The sequence below is a fragment of the Nannobrachium achirus genome, assembly GCF_963921795.1.
Source record: "Nannobrachium achirus genome assembly, chromosome: 13".
NCBI classification, from domain to species: Eukaryota; Metazoa; Chordata; class Actinopteri; order Myctophiformes; family Myctophidae; genus Nannobrachium; species Nannobrachium achirus.
The window spans coordinates 9,298,502-9,321,001 of NC_137833.1; the positions used below are offsets into that span (position 1 = coordinate 9,298,502).

The 22,500-nt window shown below is 42.7% G+C and overlaps 1 protein-coding gene across 1 annotated transcript in view; it reads right to left on the reverse strand.

The window, feature by feature from the left end:
- Positions 1 to 22,500, reverse strand: part of unc5b (unc-5 netrin receptor B) — a gene marked incomplete at both ends in the record, with an annotated part of 125,612 nt that overhangs the window by 22,032 nt on the left and 81,080 nt on the right. The window contains 6 exon segments of the mRNA XM_080740126.1: positions 2,702 to 2,866; positions 5,018 to 5,185; positions 7,055 to 7,235; positions 10,752 to 10,855; positions 11,974 to 12,117; positions 16,380 to 16,610. Of these exon segments, the coding sequence (XP_080596252.1) occupies positions 2,702 to 2,866; positions 5,018 to 5,185; positions 7,055 to 7,235; positions 10,752 to 10,855; positions 11,974 to 12,117; positions 16,380 to 16,610 (993 nt within the window).

A 22,500-nucleotide genomic window follows, 5' to 3' on the forward strand; every position in this document is an offset into this window, starting at 1 on the left:
TTCTGCAAAAAACGCTCCCTTATCATTGAAATGCATTGGCGGAACGCGGATTCCACTCTCATAGGTATTTTGGTGTGTGGGCACCCTTACAACTGAAAGTCTGGAATTCAAAATGTACTTGAGTACAACTACAAAAGTATCAAAATGTACTTAAAAGTACTCATTATACAGAATGTCCCATTTCAAGTTTTCAAATGTATTACAAATCTACGATGCGACACATTGTGAGATAGCTGATCTGAGCTTGTAGATCAGCTATTTTCAAATGGCCTAAATGTATACCGGGCTGAAGTGGTTTTGTAATAATAATCGAAACCTACAAAGTAACTGCTGACTAGTTTTCAAATAATTATAATGGAGTAAAAGTACAATATTTGTCGCTGAGATGTAGTGGAGTAGGACTAAAAGTGCTGAAAATTGGAAATACTCCAGTAAAGTAAAATGACCTCAAAACTGTACTTTAGTACAGTGCTTAAGTACGACAGTGGCTCAGGGGTAGAGAAACCGTCATTAGAACACGGAGGGTTCCCGAAGGGTTCCCACCAGAGTTAGTGTCGAAGGGTCCTTGAGCAAGACTCTGAACCCTTATAGTTGCTCCCGGTGAGCAGGTTGGTGCCTTGCATGGTTTCCTCCGCCATCGGTGTATGAATGTGTGTGTGATGAACGTAATGCACAATCTATGTAAAGCACCTTGGATAAAGGCGATATATAAATCAAGTAAATGTACTTTGTTACTTTCCACCACTGGTGGCGTCATGCGTTGCTTCCCCGCTCCGTGACCCTTCTTTCCCCCTGCACTCACACTCTCTCCCATCTGTGCTCTCCATACAGCAGAGGTTGGATCGCTGCGTCCTCTCTCTCTCTCTCTTTCTCTCATTCTCTCTCTCTCTCTCTCTCTCTCTCTCTCTCTCTCTCTCTTTCTCTCTCTCTCTCTCTCTCTCTATTGTGCATCTACGTGTCCACCCCACAAACCATCTGTCCTGAGCCCGTTTTTAGCTAGGATTTATCCCATTTAGAACTGAACGCAAATCTGTGTCACTGTAGATTTGAACCACTTTAACAATTATTTTATGTTTTAACTATTAAAACATATCATAATCATACAAGCAAAAATACAACTTTGTATTTTTGAAAAATCGTGAACAAATCGTGTAAATCTTTGAATATTTTTTACCCGATTCTATAAATGTATTCTAAATCCTGCTTCTAAATCAGTGGTTCTCAAACCTTTTCATGTCAAGGACCCCCAAAATTACATTTGGCCGCGGACCCCCATCTCAAAATATGTAGTTCCAGGGACCCCCCAGAACCAAATATTTGAGTTACAAAATGTTATATTCAAAGAAAAAAAACACGATTTTTCAAAAAATAGCAGATCTACAAGCTTGCAGCGCGGCACTCGGTGCCGCGCTGTGAGCTTGTATATCTGCTGTTTTTCAATAGTTTAAAGCATTCAATAATTCTAGGCCTAAATGGATTTAAACTCCCATGGCACGGAGGTGTCGCTTGCCAAGGAACTGCAGAGTAGTCGTCTGAACTCACTTTGTGTTCACACGATTCCCAGAATCTCTCAATTCCCCCCCTCATACCTCAGAAACACCCGCCTCAGTACAGTACAACTAGAGACCTCTGAAATACCATATGCCGGGAGATACTGTGTGTCAGTGCATTTGCATTAAGTGCAGGGAAGTGCCTGCACCGTAACAGATGTGATTTGTTTCTTCTTGACCACAAATGTTAATTTGCCAAGAAGAGACTTCTTGTCTTTGGTTTTCCAGTGGTTTTACGATAGACTGGGCTGCACACTTCCAAAGCCTTGATCGCCGAAGAAGTTTACACCCAGAAATGAAATCATAAAAAAATAAAAGAATAAATCCATACCGTCCACTGTAACATAAACAGTTTTTTTTTGTTTATCTCCTATTTCTTTCCCCCAGCTTGGGTTTTTGGTTAAAACATTTTTTTTCTACGGCCCCTAACTATTGCAGATACAATGTCACGCCATCCAAAAATGTCGAATGAAAATCATGAGTGACATGAAGCCTGATTCATATTTTACACACATTAACGCAGTGGTTCTCAAAGTGGATTCCAGGGACATTGTGGGTTCCTTTAGGGGGGTTTACATTGACCCATGCAAGTCTGTAACTCTGACAGCATCCATTTGTATGCTGTCAGAGTTAAGGGGAGACCTTCAAATGTAAAACTTTGAGAAACACTGGATTAAAGCATTATCCTGGGACAGTCAGTACACAGTCCCTATCCTATCCTAGGACGGTCAGCAGGCACGTGCACACATAGACACCAAAGGGGGCTTGGGCCCCTGCCCTTTTATCCGTCGTAAAAAGTGCCCTCTCCAGACCATAACTGAAGGCAGCATTCAAGAGAATTGCCTTGTCCAAACTCTCCTGAACTTGAATGCAGCATCTTATGTTGAAAGAATTGCCCTCTCTGTGTAGAAATCCCTGCTGTTGCACCACATCTCCAGTATTGCCTTTGTTATGCTTAGTTTAGTGTGGTATCAAAGTACGGAAAATAGCCGACCTCCAAGCTCACAACTTGGAGGTCGACTTGTGAGCTTGGAGGTCTAAAAGGGCCTTTTGGTGAAAATATTGAAAATACAATATTTTCACCAAAAGGCCCTTTTAGAAACGTCAGCCCCTGCCGCTCTAACATTCTCATGACAGTCATGGTAACTTACTGCGCGTACACAGGCCCTCGGTGCAGTTCTTGCTCTCCATCATGCCGCCGCTGCAGTGGCGCCCTCCGTTCCTGGGGGGCGGGGCCTGGCACTCGCGGCTCCGCCAGTGGGTGCACTCTGTCCCGCAGGCCGACCACTTGGCCCAGTCCGTCCAGCCTCCGTCCACTAGGGGGCGGCACAAACAACACACCTCAGTCAGTGTTTAAAGGACAACTTAGTTTTTTTTTAGAACAAGGGTTAATATTTTAGATCGTAATTAGAGAAAAGAAGAGAAGTGTTAAAATGTTTTCATTTACTGCTTTCTATATCGTTTTAGCCATTTTAATGTTTTGGTTTCAGTGGGTGGGGGCATGGCTATAAGTGGCTAAATATGTATTTTTAGACACAATAAGGCCATTCCCAAGATGCACTGCAATCTTTCATGGGCAGATGTGACTTATGGGGGCTAGTAGTGTTACTGTAAATAGTAATAAAGAAATCGCCAGCTTATTGTGTCTAAAAAGACATATTTAGCCACATGCACACATGCCCCCCCACCCACTGAAATCAAAATCACTAAAATAGCTAAAACGATAGAAAGTAAATAAAAACATTTAACACACAATCTTTTCTTTTCTCTAAATAACAAAGATGTCCTTTAAGAGTTTACATTTACAGACTGGGCCTCAAAATGTCTTAGTATTAGTATCAAAATGTACTTAAAGTACCAAAAGTAAAAGTACTTGTTATGCAGAACATCCCATTTGACACATTTTCTACTGTATGAAAATCTTTTGAAAATAGCAAATCTACAAAGTCACCACGTGTCTCGATGGGACGCGTTGTGAGGATAATGTATGTTTTGTAATAATGATCTAAATCTACAAAGTAACTAGTAGTGACTAAAGTTGTCAAAAATTTGACGTAGCGTAAAAGTACAATATTTGCTTCTGAGATGTAGTGGAGTAGAAGTAAAAGGAAAATGGAAATACTCCAGTAAATAAATAAATACCTCAAAATTGTACTTGAGTAAATGTACGTAGTTACTTTCCACCACTGTTTATGCTCATCTATTATTAGTACAGAAATATGTGAAAGCAAGCTGCATTCTGAACATAATATTCTAAACCACATTCTGTAGGTTAATGCTAGTGTAGTCACACATTCTAGACAATGTTCACATACACTAGATTACTGAGAAATCTTTCTTCCTTCCATTCTAGACTATATGCTATTCCTTGCTGCAGAAGCAACAACATATCTATTCTGTATTTAATAAACTTTTCTTTTTTAACAACTGACCTGAATAAGAATTATCCTGATAATGGCAGGGATGACTAAAACATGCAAGAAATGTGAACCCAGAAGAACTGTGGCCTTCCTTCTGTGTTAGTCGTCGTATAAACATGCATATCGTTGCTCCATATTCAACGTTTTCTATTTTTTTTTAACTAAATGAATGTCCTATTTCATTGGTTTTCAACAAGGTCAATTATTTATTCAGCATTTGATGACATTTAGCCTCTCAGACCCAAAACGTGGAATATTTTGTTATCGTTGGATAAGGTTGTGTCCATATTTCCATGCTGTATTAATGTTGGTACCATAGGACAGTGGTTCTCAACCTGTGGGTCGGGACCCCCAGGGGGGTCCCCAGATGATTAACTTAATGTGAAACACTGTTTTTTCCCTCAACAGTAAACAAACATAACTTTTCAGTGTGTAGAGGGTATCTGCACATTTCTAAAGTGACAAATCGAGTACTTCTTAATTCTTAAATGGACCCATAAAGGTCCATTTGGTTTCATTTTAAGCTCTCAAGAGTTAAAGATCTATAAGGGTCCATTTGGTTATCAACTCTCCATCATTTAGCTGGGGACCACCTGGAACCCCCTCAAGGACCACTGGTGGTCCCCGGACCACTGGTCGAGAACCACTGTCCTACTTGATCATACACATAGTGTTTTTATAACTGCTATATATTGAATGTTTTCTTTGCTTGCTATTTATGAATTATGAATTAAATACAGAGGGCTTCCAACGTAAAAAAGAAAGCAAAAGGACTTATTTGGGACGTTCCTTTTAGGCAGGGTGTTTAACTGTACTTGTACTGTACTACATTTCAATTGTATTGACTATACTTGTACTGTTCTCCATTTTTGTCTAATAAAATAATCAATAAAAATAAAAACACACAAAAAAAAAACAGATCCACAAGCTTGAAATGCAAGGCGAAGCAACGCTTTTCAAGCTTGTAGATATGCTACCGTACTTTTGCTATTTTTGAATTTGAACGGTGGAATGTGACAGTGTGTGGAGGTTTTCCGTGCAGCTCACCAGGACACAGCGTGGTGCAGGTGACTCTCTGGAAGGGCGGGCCCTCGCAGAACGCCCCGCCGTTGAGAGGCGCCGGATTGGTGCAGCTGCGCGTCCGTCGCTGCCAGCCCCGCCCACACCGGGCGTTGCACTCCGACCACTCTGTCCACGACGACCAGCCTCCACTCACTGGGCAGAGAGAGAGAGAGAGAGAGAGAGAGAGAGAGAGAGAGAGAGAGACACACACACACACACACACACGGTTATGACCCAATTATGTATCGTTAGCACACAGCTGTTCTCAACTATTTTCACGTCAAAGACCCCAAGATTGGAAACGCACTGTGACCTGGTAGATCGGTTATGATGATGATGATGATAATAATAATAATAATAATAAACTTTACTTACATAAATGTTTATTTTAAAAATGTTCCTGTAGTCTGTAGTTGCGGGTTGCTTTGGTTTGGGCTTGTTTCTGAAGTCTAGTTGCTTATTTGGCCTTGCTTTATTCTTTTAGAAAATAGCTAATGTAATAGAGCTCAAGTGGTGAAACCTTTGGGCTTGTTTTCATAGACCTGGTTGCTTGTTTCACTCACAGAATTTGGCAACCAGAGAGTTTTCTACCGCAGCAGTGTTTCTCTTCCAAAACAAAACACAGCACTATTACTAACGTTGCTTTGGACTCGATCGGTATAGGAATTGAGAGCTGAGATTGAGAATATGGCATTTAGTTAAGACGTGCCACGGGAAAATGTCTCTGGCTTATTTATGCTTGGTTTCTGCAGCAGGAGAAAACTAAAGGTCCACTCTCTACAGGAGTATGTGTGTTACCGTAGACTAAAGGTCCACTCTCTACAGGAGCGTGTGTGTTACCGTAGACTCTCTCTACAGGAGTATGTGTGTTACCGTAGACTCTCTCTACAGGAGTATGTGTGTTACCGTAGAACTAAAGGTCCACTCTCTACAGGAGTATGTGTGTTACCGTAGAACTAAAGGTCCACTCTCTACAGGAGTATGTGTGTTACCGTAGACTAAAGGTCCACTCTCTACAGGAGTATGTGTGTTACCGTAGAACTAAAGGTCCACTCTCTACAGGAGTATGTGTGTTACCGTAAAACTAAAGGTCCACTCTCTACAGGAGCATGTGTGTTACCGTAAAACTAAAGGTCCACTCTCTACAGGAGTATGTGTGTTACCGTAGAACTAAAGGTCCACTCTCTACAGGAGTATGTGTGTTACCGTAGAACTAAAGGTCCACTCTCTACAGGAGTATGTGTGTTACTGTAGAACTAAAGGTCCACTCTCTACAGGAGTATGTGTGTTACCGTAGAACTAAAGGTCCACTCTCTACAGGAGTATGTGTGTTACCGTAGAACTAAAGGTCCACTCTCTACAGGAGTATGTGTGTTACCGTAGACTAAAGGTCCACTCTCTACAGCAGTATGTGTGTTACCGTAGAACTAAAGGTCCACTCTCTACAGGAGTATGTGTGTTACCGTAGAACTAAAGGTCCACTCTCTACGGGAGTATGTGTGTTACCGTAGAACTAAAGGTCCACTCTCTACAGGAGTATGTGTGTTACCGTAGAACTAAAGGTCCACTCTCTACGGGAGTATGTGTGTTACCGTAGAACTAAAGGTCCACTCTCTACGGGAGTATGTGTGTTACCGTAGAACTAAAGGTCCACTCTCTACAGGAGTATGTGTGTTACCGTAGAACTAAAGGTCCACTCTCTACAGGAGCATGTGTGTTACCGTAGAACTAAAGGTCCACTCTCTACGGGAGTATGTGTGTTACCGTAGAACTAAAGGTCCACTCTCTACAGGAGTATGTGTGTTACCGTAGAACTAAAGGTCCACTCTCTACGGGAGTATGTGTGTTACCGTAGAACTAAAGGTCCACTCTCTACGGGAGTATGTGTGTTACCGTAGAACTAAAGGTCCACTCTCTACGGGAGTATGTGTGTTACCGTAGAACTAAAGGTCCACTCTCTACGGGAGTATGTGTGTTACCGTAGAACTAAAGGTCCACTCTCTACAGGAGTATGTGTGTTACCGTAGACGATGAGCGTGGCGGTGCTGCTGCGTCTCTTGGCCACCACGTTGCGCGCCACGCAGGTGTAGTTGGCCGTGTCCGACAGCCTGGCCTGCTTGACGATCAGGTCGTGATCGATGGTCACCAGGAAGTTGGAGTCCAGCGAGGGGTCGATGGTGTCCTCGTTCTTCAGCCAGTCCACCTGCGGTGGAGACAGAGAGAGAGAGAGAGACAGAGAGAGAGAGAGAGAGAGAGAGAGAGAGAGAGAGAGAGAGAGAGAGACAGAGAGAGACAGAGAGAGAGAGACAGAGAGAGCACAGTCAGACACAAACCAGTGTTGTTTTTTACAGCAAATTTTGATTTAGTTTCAGTCATAGTCTTTTTAATAAAATGTCATTTAGTTTTAGTCATAATTTAGTCACCTGAACAGTTTTAGTTTTGATTTAATTTTAGTCGACTAAATATCTAAATAAGATTTTCGGCAACTGAATCTACAGTTGATTTAGTCAACTAAAACGTATTTTCGCAGGCCTTGATGGGATCATAATGACTGATTTTACACTTGATTGCGTGCTGAAAATAGCCGATCTACAAGCTCACAACGCGTCGCAGCGCGACGCGTTGGGAGCTTGTAGATCTGCTATTTTCAGCACGCAACACCTGAGAGCAACCAAACATAAAATGACTCTCTTTAGCACTAGTCCCTCCCTAACGTTTTAGTCTAGTTTTTATTTTTGTTGACAAAATTGTCAATATATTTAGTCATTGCAGCTTAGTTTTTATTTAGTTTTCGTCAGTCGACAAACATTTTTCGTCATAGTTTTAGTCGACGAAATAAACACAAACGCGCGCACACGCACACACTCACGCACAATCTTTGTTTTTGTGGAACAGCTTTGCATGTAGACAAATGAGCTGAACTGTGTAGGTCATGCTCAACAAATTTAGACCAGGAACCCTATTACGTAAGAACTAACTATACCTTTCAAGCCAGGAACCCATTTTGGGGTTCTTGTTGCTGTATACAGTAGACCTATATTCATGGGTTGCATTTGTAGTCCTACACCAGCCATTTTGAGGACCAACACAGGTGTTTTGATTAACGTAGAACATTGGTTCTATGCCAATCAGACAAATTGAACACCTGTGTTGGTCCTCAATATGGCCGCTTTAGGACTACAAACGCAACCCATGAATAGCAACATCTTTTTTTTTAAAGAGGTGGTGCCATAGTTTTGTACTTTTTCTGTTTTGTATGTGTCTTTGAAGTTAACATTACTCTAATAGAACACCGGTGGGTGGGGTTATAATGTCAAATTTGCCTTCCCTGTGAATTTACTTCCTGAAAGCTGAAAGCTTCAGCTGGGTCACCACCCACCTGACAACCAGGCATACATAATGAACTGGTGGGTTTGGCCACATAAAACATAATTTTAACACTTTCTGTAAACTTTTTGGGAAAAAAAACTTCCTCCAATATAATCATAATACCTGATCATGGCAAAAAATCATGGCACCCCATCTGTAAGTGTTTTAATCCCATTTGTGCCTGAATTTCACTATCAATACATTTTCAATGTAGGCTATTTAATTAAAATCGAATCAAATTGATGGTATTTTTCCATTGAGCGCAATACTGGTTTCAACTGCGGCAACAGCACCGTAATAACACTCATTGAGGAATGCTGTGGAATTCAGGCAAAGAAGGGATTAATACCTATAGGGCCATTAAACAAGGAGTGTACAGTGGATATTTGAGGGTCGACCAACTTGGCCTTCTTTTTGACAAATGTCAGAATCGATAAAAACAGATCTCTGTCAGTCTTGTCCAAGGCTAGCGTAAACACCATGAACAAACAGTTCCCGTAAACACAGCGAGAAGCCTCCGAGGGCTATCAAGTCATCACACCGCATGCTTCCATGCTGCATCTGACATTTAGGCCAAAGCTGTCAATATTTGATGAATAAATAATGACCGAAGTTTGCTCGGGAAAAATATATAAATATCCATTTCTCCAGTGGTGGAAAAAGTACTCAATTTACTCAAGTAAAAGTATCAATACTGCAATATAATAATACTATGTTGCAAATAAAAGTCTGGAATTCAAAATGTACTTGAGTAAAAGTACAAACATATTGGCAACAAAATGTACTTAAAATACCCAAAGTAAAAGTACAAAATGTTTGAAAATAGCAGATCTACAGTACAAGCTCACAGCGCATCACGATGCGACGCAGTGTGACTTCTGAGCGGTTTATGTATGTTTTATAATATTATAATTTATGTCTGCAAAGTAACTAGTAACTAAATTGTTCAAATAATTGTAGTAAAAGTACAATATTTGGATCCAAGATGTATAGTGGAATATAAGTAAAAGTATTGGAAATTGGAAATATAAATTATAAATTGGAAAAGTAAAGTACAAATACTTAAAAAGTGTACTTAAGTACAGTACTTAATGTACTTAGTAAATGTACTTAGTTACTTTACACCACTGCATTTCTCACCCTCCCTTTGTAATATTTGTGAACAACCAGAACTCATGCACAAACAGGCTTCAATCTAAATACAACAGTATTTGCATAAACGTAGCTGATCTACAAGCTCATAGCAGGTTGTTGTGAGCGTGTAGACCTGCTATTTTGGCAGAAAGTTGGCCTACAGACATAACCAGAACAGAGTTACTAGGGTTCATGTGGTTCATGGCTAAAGGATGAGTGACATTATGTATTTCCAAAACAAATACAATATTGATTGTGTGAAACCATGTGTGTCTACTGTGGATGAGGGAAGGTTTTTTCTTTTTTTTTTTACAAGATTGGTATCTGCAATTATGCAGCCAATGTGTATCAATGTCTTCTGAGATGTCTACTGTATTTTGGGCAAAAATAGCAAAAGTAGCAAATCTACAAGATCAAATCTCCGCCTTTCGAGCTTGTGAATCTGCTACTTTTTTTCCTGCGTTTGTGCGGATTTAAGGAAAAAACACAAAAAGTTGTCTATTTTCTAAAAGCTTTCATCAAATCAAAAATCTCCAAATGAATAAGAACTGATCTAGCTTTTTTATTTTTTAATATAAAATATTGCTCAAAGGACCCAAAATCGGGATCGGTGTCAGCAGACAACAACAAAACTCTGGCATGGACAGGCGACTCTAGGTGTGACAGACAGTGACATTGCCGCGGGAAGTCGTGGGGGCCATGCATGCACGCTCTCCCACGGAGATTTTATCCGGTTTTGTTTGTGTTATCAGGTTTCCACAAATATGTTTTTTAGCTTTCCCTTTCCCTCTCCACACGCTGTGGACAGCGTTGTGACAAATCAAAAAGCCAAATGGCGCACACACAATGGCCATGCCACAGACGCCAGCCAGCAGGATATATAGACAGATTTCTTGTTTACCAACATTGAGGCTGCACATGCCTGTTTCATATAATCATTCAGTAGTTTTGGGGAGCGCAGCTTTCAGTTCATTCAACCTCCTCTCTATGTTGGCTGGTGAGTGCGTTGAGACGCTCCACATAATATATACTTCACCCCTGCCATGGCATTGCGCTCGAGAACAGCTATCCAAGCTCAAATTTCGTTGCGGATGCGAACGTTGTGAGCTTGAGATCTGCCGTTATTGTCCGTTCTCTGTGTGCGATGCCGTCGCGGGACGGAGCATAATAACGAGCACCCCTACTTTGCGCGGTAATGGACAGTGACATACTGTACCTCAGCAGGGGGCATGCCCTCTGGGGGGCGACACTGCAGCAGCACCTCCTGTTCCAGACGCACCTCCCTGCCCAGTGGCTCCTGCTCAAAGTTCTTCCTCAGGTCTGCAGGGGGCGACACACAGCGAGGCAGAGAGTGAGTGACAGCTGGTATGATGGAGGCAGCAACCCCACAGTGCAGAGTAATGAACAAACCACTATACTGTCCATCCCAATGAAATCTATCCGCCTCACACACGCATGCACGCACACAAGCACGCGCACCCGTGCGTCCATCCCCACACACAGCAGCAGCAGCAGCAGTGGGAAAAAAGTATTCTATTGCTTTACTTAAAGATGGGGGGACACGCAACGAAGTTAAACATTACCAGTAAGACTCCCTAATCGGGAGATAAGCGACCGTCAGGTCGCAGCGTGATTTTAGGCCAAAATGTGAGCACTGAGCAGTGTCAGAAAATGTGTTTGAAAAAATCGGCCTGATGGTGGCGCTATATGGGACATATCCATGTTGATGAGATGAGTGTAGACATACTGTGTACCGATTTGCGTGATTTTAGGGCAAAATCTGTAGGAGCAGTGTCCAAAAATGTGTTTTAAAAAATCGGCCTGAAGGTGGCGCTAAATGGGACAGATCCATGTTGAAGAGATGAGTGTAGACATATTGTGTACCGATTTGCATGATTTTAGGGCAAAAATTGTAGGAGCAGTGTCCAAAAATGTGTTTTCAAATAATTTTAGTGGAGTAAAGGTACAGTATTTGCCTCTGAGATGTAGTGGAGTAGTGAAGTAAAAGTACAGAAAATTGGAAATACTCCAGTAAAGTAACATTTTCTCAAAATTAGTATAATTAGTACAGTACTTGAGTAAACATACTCCCCCCCCCCCCCCCACACACACACACACACACTCACACACACCCAGAAGCCTCTTTCCACTCATGTATTATACTTCATGCGTTCATATAAACATGTAGCGTGTCAATCACACTGTCCCACGCATATCGCCATGGGAGGCTAGAGGAATATGACATGTTTATATACAGTACATACATTTATTATATACACCGCTGCTGTTGACACACATGACAGGTAGATATAGTAGATAACAGATAACACCTCTCCCTTAAAGCTCCCTATAGGGACTCTCTCACTCTCTCTCTCAAACACACACACACACGCACACACACACACACACACACAGTACTGCGGTGTAAGTATACGTACAGGCGATGCGGACGTATGCGCGGCTGCTCTTGGTGGTCCCCGCGGAGCTCCAGGCCACACACTGACACCAGTAGTCCTCCAGACCAAACAGTTCCTCCACCTGAGTCCTGGACACCGAGATGTCCACCTCACGAACCACCAGACCTGAAGAGAAGACCACAGTAAAACACAGTGAGATGTCCACCTCACGAACCACCAGACCTGAAGAGAAGACCACAGTAAAACACAGTGAGATGTCCACCTCACGAACCACCAGACCTGAAGAGAAGACCACAGTAAAACACAGTGAGATGTCCACCTCACGAACCACCAGACCTGAAGAGAAGACCACAGTAAAACACAGTGAGATGTCCACCTCACGAACCACCAGACCTGAAGAGAAGACCACAGTAAAACACAGTGAGATGTCCACCTCACGAACCACCAGACCTGAAGAGAAGACCACAGTAAAACATAGTGAGATGTCCACCTCACGAACCACCAGACCTGAAGAGAAGACCACAGTAAAACACAGTGAGATGTCCACCTCACGAACCACCAGACCTGAAGAGAAGACCACAGTAAAACATAGTGAGATGTCCACCTCACGAACCACCAGACCTGAAGAGAAGACCACAGTAAAACATAGTGAGATGTCCACCTCACGAACCACCAGACCTGAAGAGAAGACCACAGTAAAACACAGTGAGATGTCCACCTCACGAACCACCAGACCTGAAGAGAAGACCACAGTAAAACACAGTGAGATGTCCACCTCACGAACCACCAGACCTGAGGAGAAGAGACAACATGAACCACTGAGATGTCCAGCTCACGAACCACCAGACCTGAAGAGGAGAAGACCACAGTAAAACACAGTGCGATGTCCACCTCTGTCACCACCAGACCTGAGGAGAAGAGACAACATGAACCACTGAGGTGTCCACCTCACGAACCACCAGACCTGAGAAGAAGAGAATACAGGAACCACTGAGGTGTCCACCTCACGAACCACCAGACCTGAGAAGAAGAGAATACATGAACCACTGAGGTGTCCACCTCACGAACCACCAGACCTGAGGAGAAGAGAATACATGAACCACTGAGATGTCCACCTCACAAACCACCAGACCTGAGGAGAATACATGAACCACTGAGATGTCCACCTCACGAACAACCAGACCTGAGGAGAAGAGACAACATGAACCACTGAGATGTCCACCTCACGAATCACCAGACCTGAAGAGAAGACCACAGAAAAACCCACTGAGATGTCCACCTCACGAACCACCAGACATCAGGAGAGGAGAATACCACAGTGAGATGTCCACCTCACGAACCAAAAATAAGCTAAATATGCTTAGATGATTTTGATTTATATTAGGATAAATGCGCGCGACTGTAAAAAAACGAAATGGAAGTGGGGAGGAGGCTTCACATCCACTTTAAGTATTCAATCAGCATCTGTTGCTATGCTCACGCTCAAGTCTTACCTCAGACACCAGATAGATACGCTACTAAGTGTGTGTAAACTTTTTTTTTATGTTTTCTATTGATCTGTCTCACTCTATTCCCCTTGCCCTCCCCCTTCTTCTGTCCTTTCTCTATGGTAGGGCCGCCAAATCTTTGTGTTTTTTACATTAACCACTTGAGCCCTAGCATCCTTATTCTGAGGAACATTATCCGCAAATAATGCAGCTTATGCACTGTAGATTTAGCTTGTAGATCTGCCATTTTCGGCAAAGAGGTTTTGTGTAGAGGGGAAAAGGTTCAAGTTTACTAAGTATCGAGGGTTTAAGTGGTTAATCGTCAGAAAACACACATGAATCCAATGTGTGGGGAGGGGGTCCCTGCTTCATCTCTCTCTCAGCTAGGGGGTCCTTGGCTTGAAAAGGTTCGAGGTCCCCTGCTCTACGGAAATAATTTCACCCACTTGGTATAGACCAATAAATCTGGTTCTGATTCAGATTCAGGTTTTGTACCAAGTCAACGCTAAAGATAGAAATACTGCTGCTTTTTGTTTCAAAAGTTTATCCCAAGGATACATGTTAAAGAGGACTCCCCTACGTGAATGTAGAACTATTTCTGACTGCAAATGCATACATTATTATGTTTTTTGTAAGATAGTTTTTTATCTAAGTTGCAATGTACAGTAACACAGCTCTGTTTACACATTTCTTTGTTCCATTTTTAATTGTACAATACATACATTATTTAGTCTTGATTGCTTTGTTCCGCTTTTGCTTTGTCAATGTAAACATAGTTTTTTTTTCTTCTCATTCTCCCCATTTGAATTTAAATGTAATTTAGAGACACACATAAAGAGAACGAGAGAGAGAGAGAGAGAGAGAGAGAGAGAGAGAGAGAGAGAGAGAGAGAGAGAGAGAGAGAGAGAGAGAGAGAGAGGGAACAGTTTTCTCAGCTCACAGAAATAATACATTAGCTCTGTGCGCCAATCATAGTTAACCCATTTAGGCCTAGAATTATTGAATGCTTTAACCAGTGAAAAATAGCAGATCTACAAGCTCACAGCGCGGCACCGAGTGCCGCGCTGCGAGCTTGTAGATCTGCTATTTTTGGAAAAAGTCGTGAAAATGTGTGCAAATCTTTGAATATAGTGTATGTATTTTCAAAGCGAACGTTTGTAACTCAAATTTTGCTTCTGGGTGGTCCCTGGAACTAAATATTTTGAGATGGGGGCCCGTGGACAAATACATATCATTTTGGGGGTCCTTCACATGAAAAGCTTTGAGAACCACTGACTTAAGAGTCTCTCAAGAACAGACTAACTGAGCTCCAGTTCAAGTGAAAAGGACCTTTTCTTTGACGATGGCTAGCCAGATTGCTGACACAGAAACACAGGTTTTTCAAAAAATCGTAGAAAGATTCAAAAGACACTTATAGAATCGGGTAAAAATTCTAATTTTCCTGATTTTTCAAAAATAGCAGATCTACAAGCTCACAGCGCGGCACTCGGTGCCGCGCTGTGAGCTTGTATATCTGCTATTTTTCAATAGTTAAAGCATAAAATAATGATACACAATATGTGTACCCATTCTTAATGGGTTAACATGCATGTACGTGTGTATATCTGCATATTATACATACTTCATGCATACTGCATACATGCATACTGCACCGCATGAAGCCATAGCAACTAATGGCTCGTGTAATATAAATCCAATATGATGTCTGCGCCCCAGAGATTAAAAAAAAGTGACATTGCTGTGTGTGGGCGTGTGGGTCGCGCACGTGTCGTTATGAAACCATGTGTTATTTGTTTATCTGCGTGCGTGTGCAAACATGTTCTTGTTTGTTTGTGTGTGTGTGTGTGTGTGTGTGTGTGTGTGTCTGTGTGTGTGTGTGTGTGTGTGTGTGTGTGTGTGTGTGTGTGTGTGTGTGTGTGTGTGTGTGTGTGTGTGTGTGTGTGTGTGTGTGTGCGTGCGTGCGTGCGCGCATGTATAGCCACCTATAATTTGAATATGGGTCTCCCGCATAGGAAACCAAACATCGACCGCTCAGGCAAAGGGGAAAACCCCCTCTGGCCAAAGGGAGATATTAAGGCTGAGTTATACTTAGTTGCGCGCTGGTGTAACTCACAGAAAATTAGCATCTTTCTGAGGTTAAGATTAGGAATAATGCTGCATTCACACTGAGAGAAGCCAAGCAAATGGTTTGCTTGGTAATTCAATGTATTCTCTATGCAAACCAGCTTTTTAAATTTCCAAGCTGGAAAAAGAGCTTGGAAATGTTTAAAGCTGGTTTAAACATAAGCATTAGGTTAGGTTTTGGCACCGTTTAACTGAGGTTAAGGTTAGGAATAAGGTTAGGTCTAACCGTTTAGGCATACTAGTTTACAGAGGTATATAAGGATATTAAGGAGCTCAATGGAAAATAACAAATAAGCCTTGCCTTACCCGAGTTTCCTTCTAGTTGACATTGTATCAGTGAACTGTACTGTCATGAAACTGTACCTTTTCTTATCCAAAACTTCTAATAAATAACTCAATCAATCAATCAATCAATCAAAAGGCATAAACCATCAGCCTAGGGATGGGACATTTTCCAAAAAAATAGCAGATCTACAAGCTCACAACGCGTCGCAACGCGCCGCGTTGTGAGCTTGTAGGTCGACTATTTTTTGGCAAAGGCATTTGATAGAGTGAAAAAAATAATGTATATTATAAGTACCTTTTACCAATTACAGAGGGTTTAAGTTGTACCAGATATGCAGCTTAGCAAATAAAAGGTGAATTAATCCCAGTGCACGACGGAGGACGATTTCACGATAAATTAAATCTCCACGATGCGATTATCGTAAGTGTTTTTTTATCACGATAAACGATAATATCGCGTATCGTCCCATCCCTACATCAGCCCAGGCGAGTTTCTTTCCGGCGACTCTTCTGGTATTCCGGGTCGGTTACCTGTGATCTGGTCCAGGCTCTCTCTGGTGACGTGGTCGTTCTGGTTGACCCACTCCCCGTTGCACTTGAAGTAGATCTGCGTGGCCGGCGCCGCCCGGCAGCGTAGCTGCACGGGACGGTTCTTCACGATGAAGGCGTCCTCCGGCTCCAGCTGGAACTCTGGAAGGGGCTCCGCCGGCGCCGAGGGGAAGGAGTCTGGGAGGACCTCCGCCTCGCCGTAGTCACTGCTCTCTGAAAAAACACACACACACACACACAACGCTTAGATTCAACGGTTAGACACAACGGTTAGACTCGGTTAGGTCGCTTTTACACCAAAATAACTCAAGAACCAGTTCTAGAGTGCCAACTGTGGAACAGGAGTCCCCAGTTGGCCCATTGCAGGTTCCATTCCAGGCCTGGCCAGCAATGTGTTGAATACGATCGGTCCAAATGGCCATTTCACAAGGGGATTTCAATTGACACTATGGCAGTTACAGTACAGTTTCCCTATTCTTCTCTCTTTTTTTTCACTTGATTTTGCTATTGTTTAGATCGCATCTGTATCTTCCGACATGTAAAATAGACTGGTTCCCAGTTCTGGGCAAGAAAACTTAATTTTTTGGTTCCAGATCTGAACCAACTTTTCGTGAAAAGTACTTTTCTGTAAATGAAACAATTCATTTACAGTGGGAACACTCTGAAAACTCTCAAAATTAGGCTGGGGGAAAAAAGAACGAAACAGGTTCAACTCAAGGTTCAACCCGTGCGTGTGCGCGAGATCGTGAGGGTGAACATTGCCCTGATAGAGCGTTTTTTCCCCCACCAAGACCTTTTGAGGTGCCAACAGTTTGTCCTCTTGGAGGAGAGAGATGCTGACATTTAGTCTCCCACTGTGTGCTGTCACAGGAGGAGAGACCAGACCACTGTGCTGTCAGCGCTGCTCGGACCTCCCGGTCCGGAGGAGCCCGGACCTCACCTCTCTGTGGGGGGGGGGGGGGGGGGGTGACAGGCCCGCCGCTGACAAGGTCCTTGCGGTGATCACACACATATTATCCCCTGACATTTACAGTGTGCGTCCGTCCGCCCCACCAACCGGTGCAAGGACCCCGAAGAGTGTTGCTGGTTACGGGCATAGGTGGAGAGGCACCTGGCGGGGTTAGTCTGGTGCAGGGGCATGGTGTTGTTTAGTTCTGTTAACTCATTGACTGCCAAGGCACGAGTTTCACGAGTTATTACAGTACTCCCAGGCTGCCACAGCCCGAGTTTCCCGAGTTGGAAGCCATTTTGAAAAAAAAAAAAAAAAAAATCTTTTTTTTTTTTTTTTTCAAAATTTTTTTTTATAAAAAATTTTCTAAAAATGCCTCAAATGTATTAGGCATGATCGCAATTGCGAAATTGCATGTTTAGCCCCATAACAAACACATCTTTCAAAATGTCAAAAATGGCTGTTTTGTCTGACTTTGAAGGCTTGTATCTCATGAATGCCTGAACGGATTTCCAAGCGGATTTTTTTGTTTGAAAGCTGTTAAAAAGTACTACACATATGGTGCATGATCTAGGCATGGGCGTGCACGATCCATGCACTAAAAATTGATCCGTGCACTAGAAATTTGGAAGGTGGCAGTGTTTGTTTTGTCTGACTTTGAAGGCTTCTATCTCATGAATGCCTGAACGGATTTCCAAGCGGATTTTTTTGTTTGAAAGCTGTTAAAAAGTACTACACATATGATGCATATATGGTGCATGGGCGTGCACGATCCGTGCACTAAAAATTGATCCGTGCACTAGAAATCTAGGATAGTGGCAGTCTGGTACTTGGGGGCCATCTTGAAATGGCATTCAATGAGTTAAAGGTATATTCAGTAACTGTATTTCATTCAAATAAAAATATAATTGATATATTCATTCTCCTCACTAGAATGTGTGCTGACCATATAAGGACTTCCACCATGGCCTGTGTTGCGAGCATAGCTAGATTCGGTTTTCAGAGGTGGCCAGCCAGTCCTCGACCAATCAGGGTAGAGTATGGCCGTAGTTATGTTATGATGTTTAGTTATGATGGTCAACATAAAAGTTTTGAGAACCACAGTCGCTCTGAATTAAGAACGTCTGCTAAATGCCTAGATTGTAAACTACTGAACTCATAAAATGCCACAATCTCGTAGTAAATCAGTATCATACATATCATGAAGCTGGAGACGTATGCCTACTGATATTCAGTGATTGGGTCTAATGATCAAAACGAGAACATTATAATGGTGTAAAAAATCTATAAATAACTAAACATTTCCACGCTGTAAGGCCAGTAAGGGACAAGGTGACCCCCGGCCACTTTCATTATCACTGAATACACCTTTAATAATAATATGAATAGTCACCAGAGGCCTGGGTCCAGGCATCTACAGCAGTGGTGGGAAAAGTACTGACATTTTTTTTACTTGAGTAAAAGTATCAATACTGCAATGTAGAAATACTCTGTTACAAGTAAAAGTCCAGAATTCAAAATGTACTTGAGTAAAAGTACCAAAGTATTGCCATCAAAATGTACTTAAAGTTCCAAAAGTAAAAGTACAAATGTTTGAAAATAGCAGATCTACAAGCTCACATCAGCTATTTTGAAATAGCCAGGTATAAAATAGTGGTTAATGTATGTTGTATAACATTAAAATGTATATCTGCAAAGTAACTAGTAACTAAAGTGTTCAAATAAATGTAGTGGAGTAAAAGTACAATATTTGGATCCGAGTGAAGTAGAAGTAAAAGTTTTGGACGTTGGAAATACTCAAGTAAATTACAAATACCTCAAAATTTTACTTAAGTGCAGTACTTAAGTAAATGTAATAATGGATTGCATTTTTATAGCGCTTTTCTAAGCAAGTTGCGAACTCAAAGCGCTTACAATGTTCCATTCATTCATACATTGGGATACAAATGTACTTAGTTACTTTACACCACTGATCTACAGTAGACTCAGAGTAGCCTGACAGCGTGTCAGGCTCACTATTCCCTATCAATAAAGGCTATAAAGGCCTAAATATAAATCTTAAAATAAATAAATAATAGTCATCTGAGCACAAAGCTGCTGCACCGATATTGAACATCATAGTCATGCAGTGAACATTTTATTTTGTTTTTCTTTCACATGTTGACATTTTGTTCCTAAGATGACTATGAGGGGGGCAAACAAGTTGCGCGTGACACAATTTAAAACCATTACGGTGAGAAGAACACGTCTCCCGTCTTTCCCCCGGTACCATACACTGTAGGCACAAGAGTTTTTGTTTGAAAACACACAAAGAATTTGGTCCGGTGGGTTTCTCCGTAATGATGGATTGCGCCGGGCAACGGCACGCAATAAATCACCGTCAGCAGATACCTCAGGTGGCATTCATTTCCCCCTCTCCCTTCCAGCCACCGTACAGGGCTGCTGGACACTGTACGGTGCTGTTTCAGGGCTAGAGTCATGTTAGACCATTATTTTATGCATTAACTAGTGAAAAATAGCAGATCTACAGGCTCACTGCGCGGCACCGAGTGCCACGCTGCGAGCTTGTAGATCTGCTATTTTTGAAGAAATCATGACAATTTGTGCAAGTCATCGAATATATTGCAGCGAAAAAACCTATGTTTCTATCTAACAGTGGTTCTCAAACCTTTTCATGTCAAGGACCCCCACAGATTATATGTATTTGGCCACGGACCCCCATATCAAAATATGTTGTTTCAGTGAACCTCCCCTCCCCAGTAGCAAAGATTTGATTTACAAAGGTTTGCTTTGAAAATTATATATTCAAAGTTTTGCACACATTTTCACGATTTTTGCCAAATAGCAAATAGCATAAAGTATAAAACTAATAAGACGCCTCAGGGCGTCAAGGGACTGAGGTCGCGCCACAGTGATGTGGACATCAGGGATGTGGACATCAGGGATCTCCATATATGGGCATGAAAGGGATTGTTCCCCTGGCATCACAGGGATCTCCATATCTCCATATATGGGCATAAAGGGGATATTTGTTCCCCCTGGCATCACAGGGTTCTATTGATGACATCAGGGAACTCCATATATGGGCATAAAAGGGATTCTGTTGGCGTGACGTCACAGTGAAGCCAGAGCGTGATGTCAGAGCGGCGAACCCATTCTAGTAGAGTGGTTCCCCTGACATCACAGTGACATCAGAGCCTGATGACATCATGATGACACATTTTTACGGTCTATGGGTTTGCCCGTAGAAAACCATAGAAAAATGTGTACACGTACATGGACACGGACAAGCTGTGACATTTCTCATGGTAAACTGGGACCTTCGGTCACAATAATTCCAGGTGTATGCAGTACACCTGCCACGGAGCGGAAACAAAGCGATCACAGCCCGGTGCTGTGGCGTGAGCCTGAGTGGATGTGATGACCTTTACACAGAAACAAAGCAGCACAACTGAACTGTGTGCACAACTCTCTCTCCAGGGACGCTCACTGGAGGATCATCTTACACAAGAGAGCTGGATCCCTTTCCCCCAAGACAACACACTCCACATCATCACAGCATGGCTGCCACCACGGGAATACCAAACCGTAAAGCGGATCACGTGACATGATGACTGCCCGGTGCTAAACGGGAGCGCTGTGTCCATATTTAGACATACCATTTGTTCGACGTTCCATGTGTTCGACCCGGGTGAATGTTAACCTGGTGAAATGCTAACCTGCCGACGCTGGTGAATGTTAACCTGGTGAAATGCTAACCTGCCGACGCTAGTGAATGTTAACCTGGTGAAATGCTAACCTGCCGACGCTGGTGAATGTTAACCTGGTGAATGCTAACCTGCCGACGCTAGTGAATGTTAACCTGGTGAATGCTAACCTGGCGACGCTGGTGAATGCTAACCTGGTGAATGTTAACCCCTATGCCTAAACCCAAACCCTAACCCTAACCTCAGTAAAACTATGCCTAAACCTAACCCTAAAATCTAACCCTTAGTCAAAACGATGGGATGTCGAAATAGCGAGATTTCACCCATCACAGTGCCCTGGCTGTCACGGGAATCAAAAACCGTAAAGCGGATCACATGACGTTGACTGCCCGGTGCTAAACGAACCGCTGATACAAAATCAAATGCATTGTCAAGCGCCTCGGGCTATAGAAGACTGCCATGAATGCATAATGTTTTTCTCTCTCTCTCTCTCTCTCGTCGCTGCTTATGCTACTGTATAGTTTAACATCATCAACGCGGTACTAGCGCTATCTCTCCATCATGCTATCTCCCCATCTCTTTCTGACTTGCCCTCCAGGGCCAGAGTCGTGGGGCTTGTAAATTGTTAATGGCTCCCCACTTTCCGACAGAAATATCTGTTGTGCTTTACGAAACTGATCTGAATTCAATAAGCATTAAATAGAAGAGAAGAGGGGGGGGCAGGGGGGGTTGAGAGCATTGGCTCCAGTCTGGAGATGCCAATAGGCCCGGGCAGGTCCGGTCCTGAGCTCTGTCTGCTCTGAGCACACGCACGCATGCATGCACACACTCTCACACACTCACACACACTCGCATGCACGCACACACGCACGCACGCACACGCACGCACGCACGCACGCACGCGCGAGAGATTGTTAGAGAGGCAGGGGCTGACATTTCTAAAAGGGCCTTTTGGTGAAAATATAGAAAATAGCAGACTAGATAGATTTCTACACAGAGAGGGCAATTCTTTCAACATAAGATGCTGCATTCAAGTTCAGGAGAGTTTGGACAAGGCAATTCTCTTGAATGCTGCCTTCAGGTATGGCATGGAAAAGGGCATTTGCATTTCTTTCACCACAATAAAAACTGCATTCATGCAAAATTTACAAACAATAGTGAAAAAGAAAACGAATAGCTCAGAACACCTCGCGGGCTTGTAGATCTGCTATTTCATGTCTGCTCCGAGTGTGGCACTTAAGTATGATGAAGCACGGCAATTTACAACAAAACATGAATTGGGCTCTATTTTGAGTGTCTTAAGTACCAGCTCTTATGCCTTAACTTTCTCTGAACTTTTGGTCGGAAAGGTCCGGTTCAACTAAAAAATGACGTCACTCGCATCTTCTGAAAAGCATTACCCCGAATTAGAGTTCGGAAAGCTGCACGTCGGAAAGTCGGAACTCTC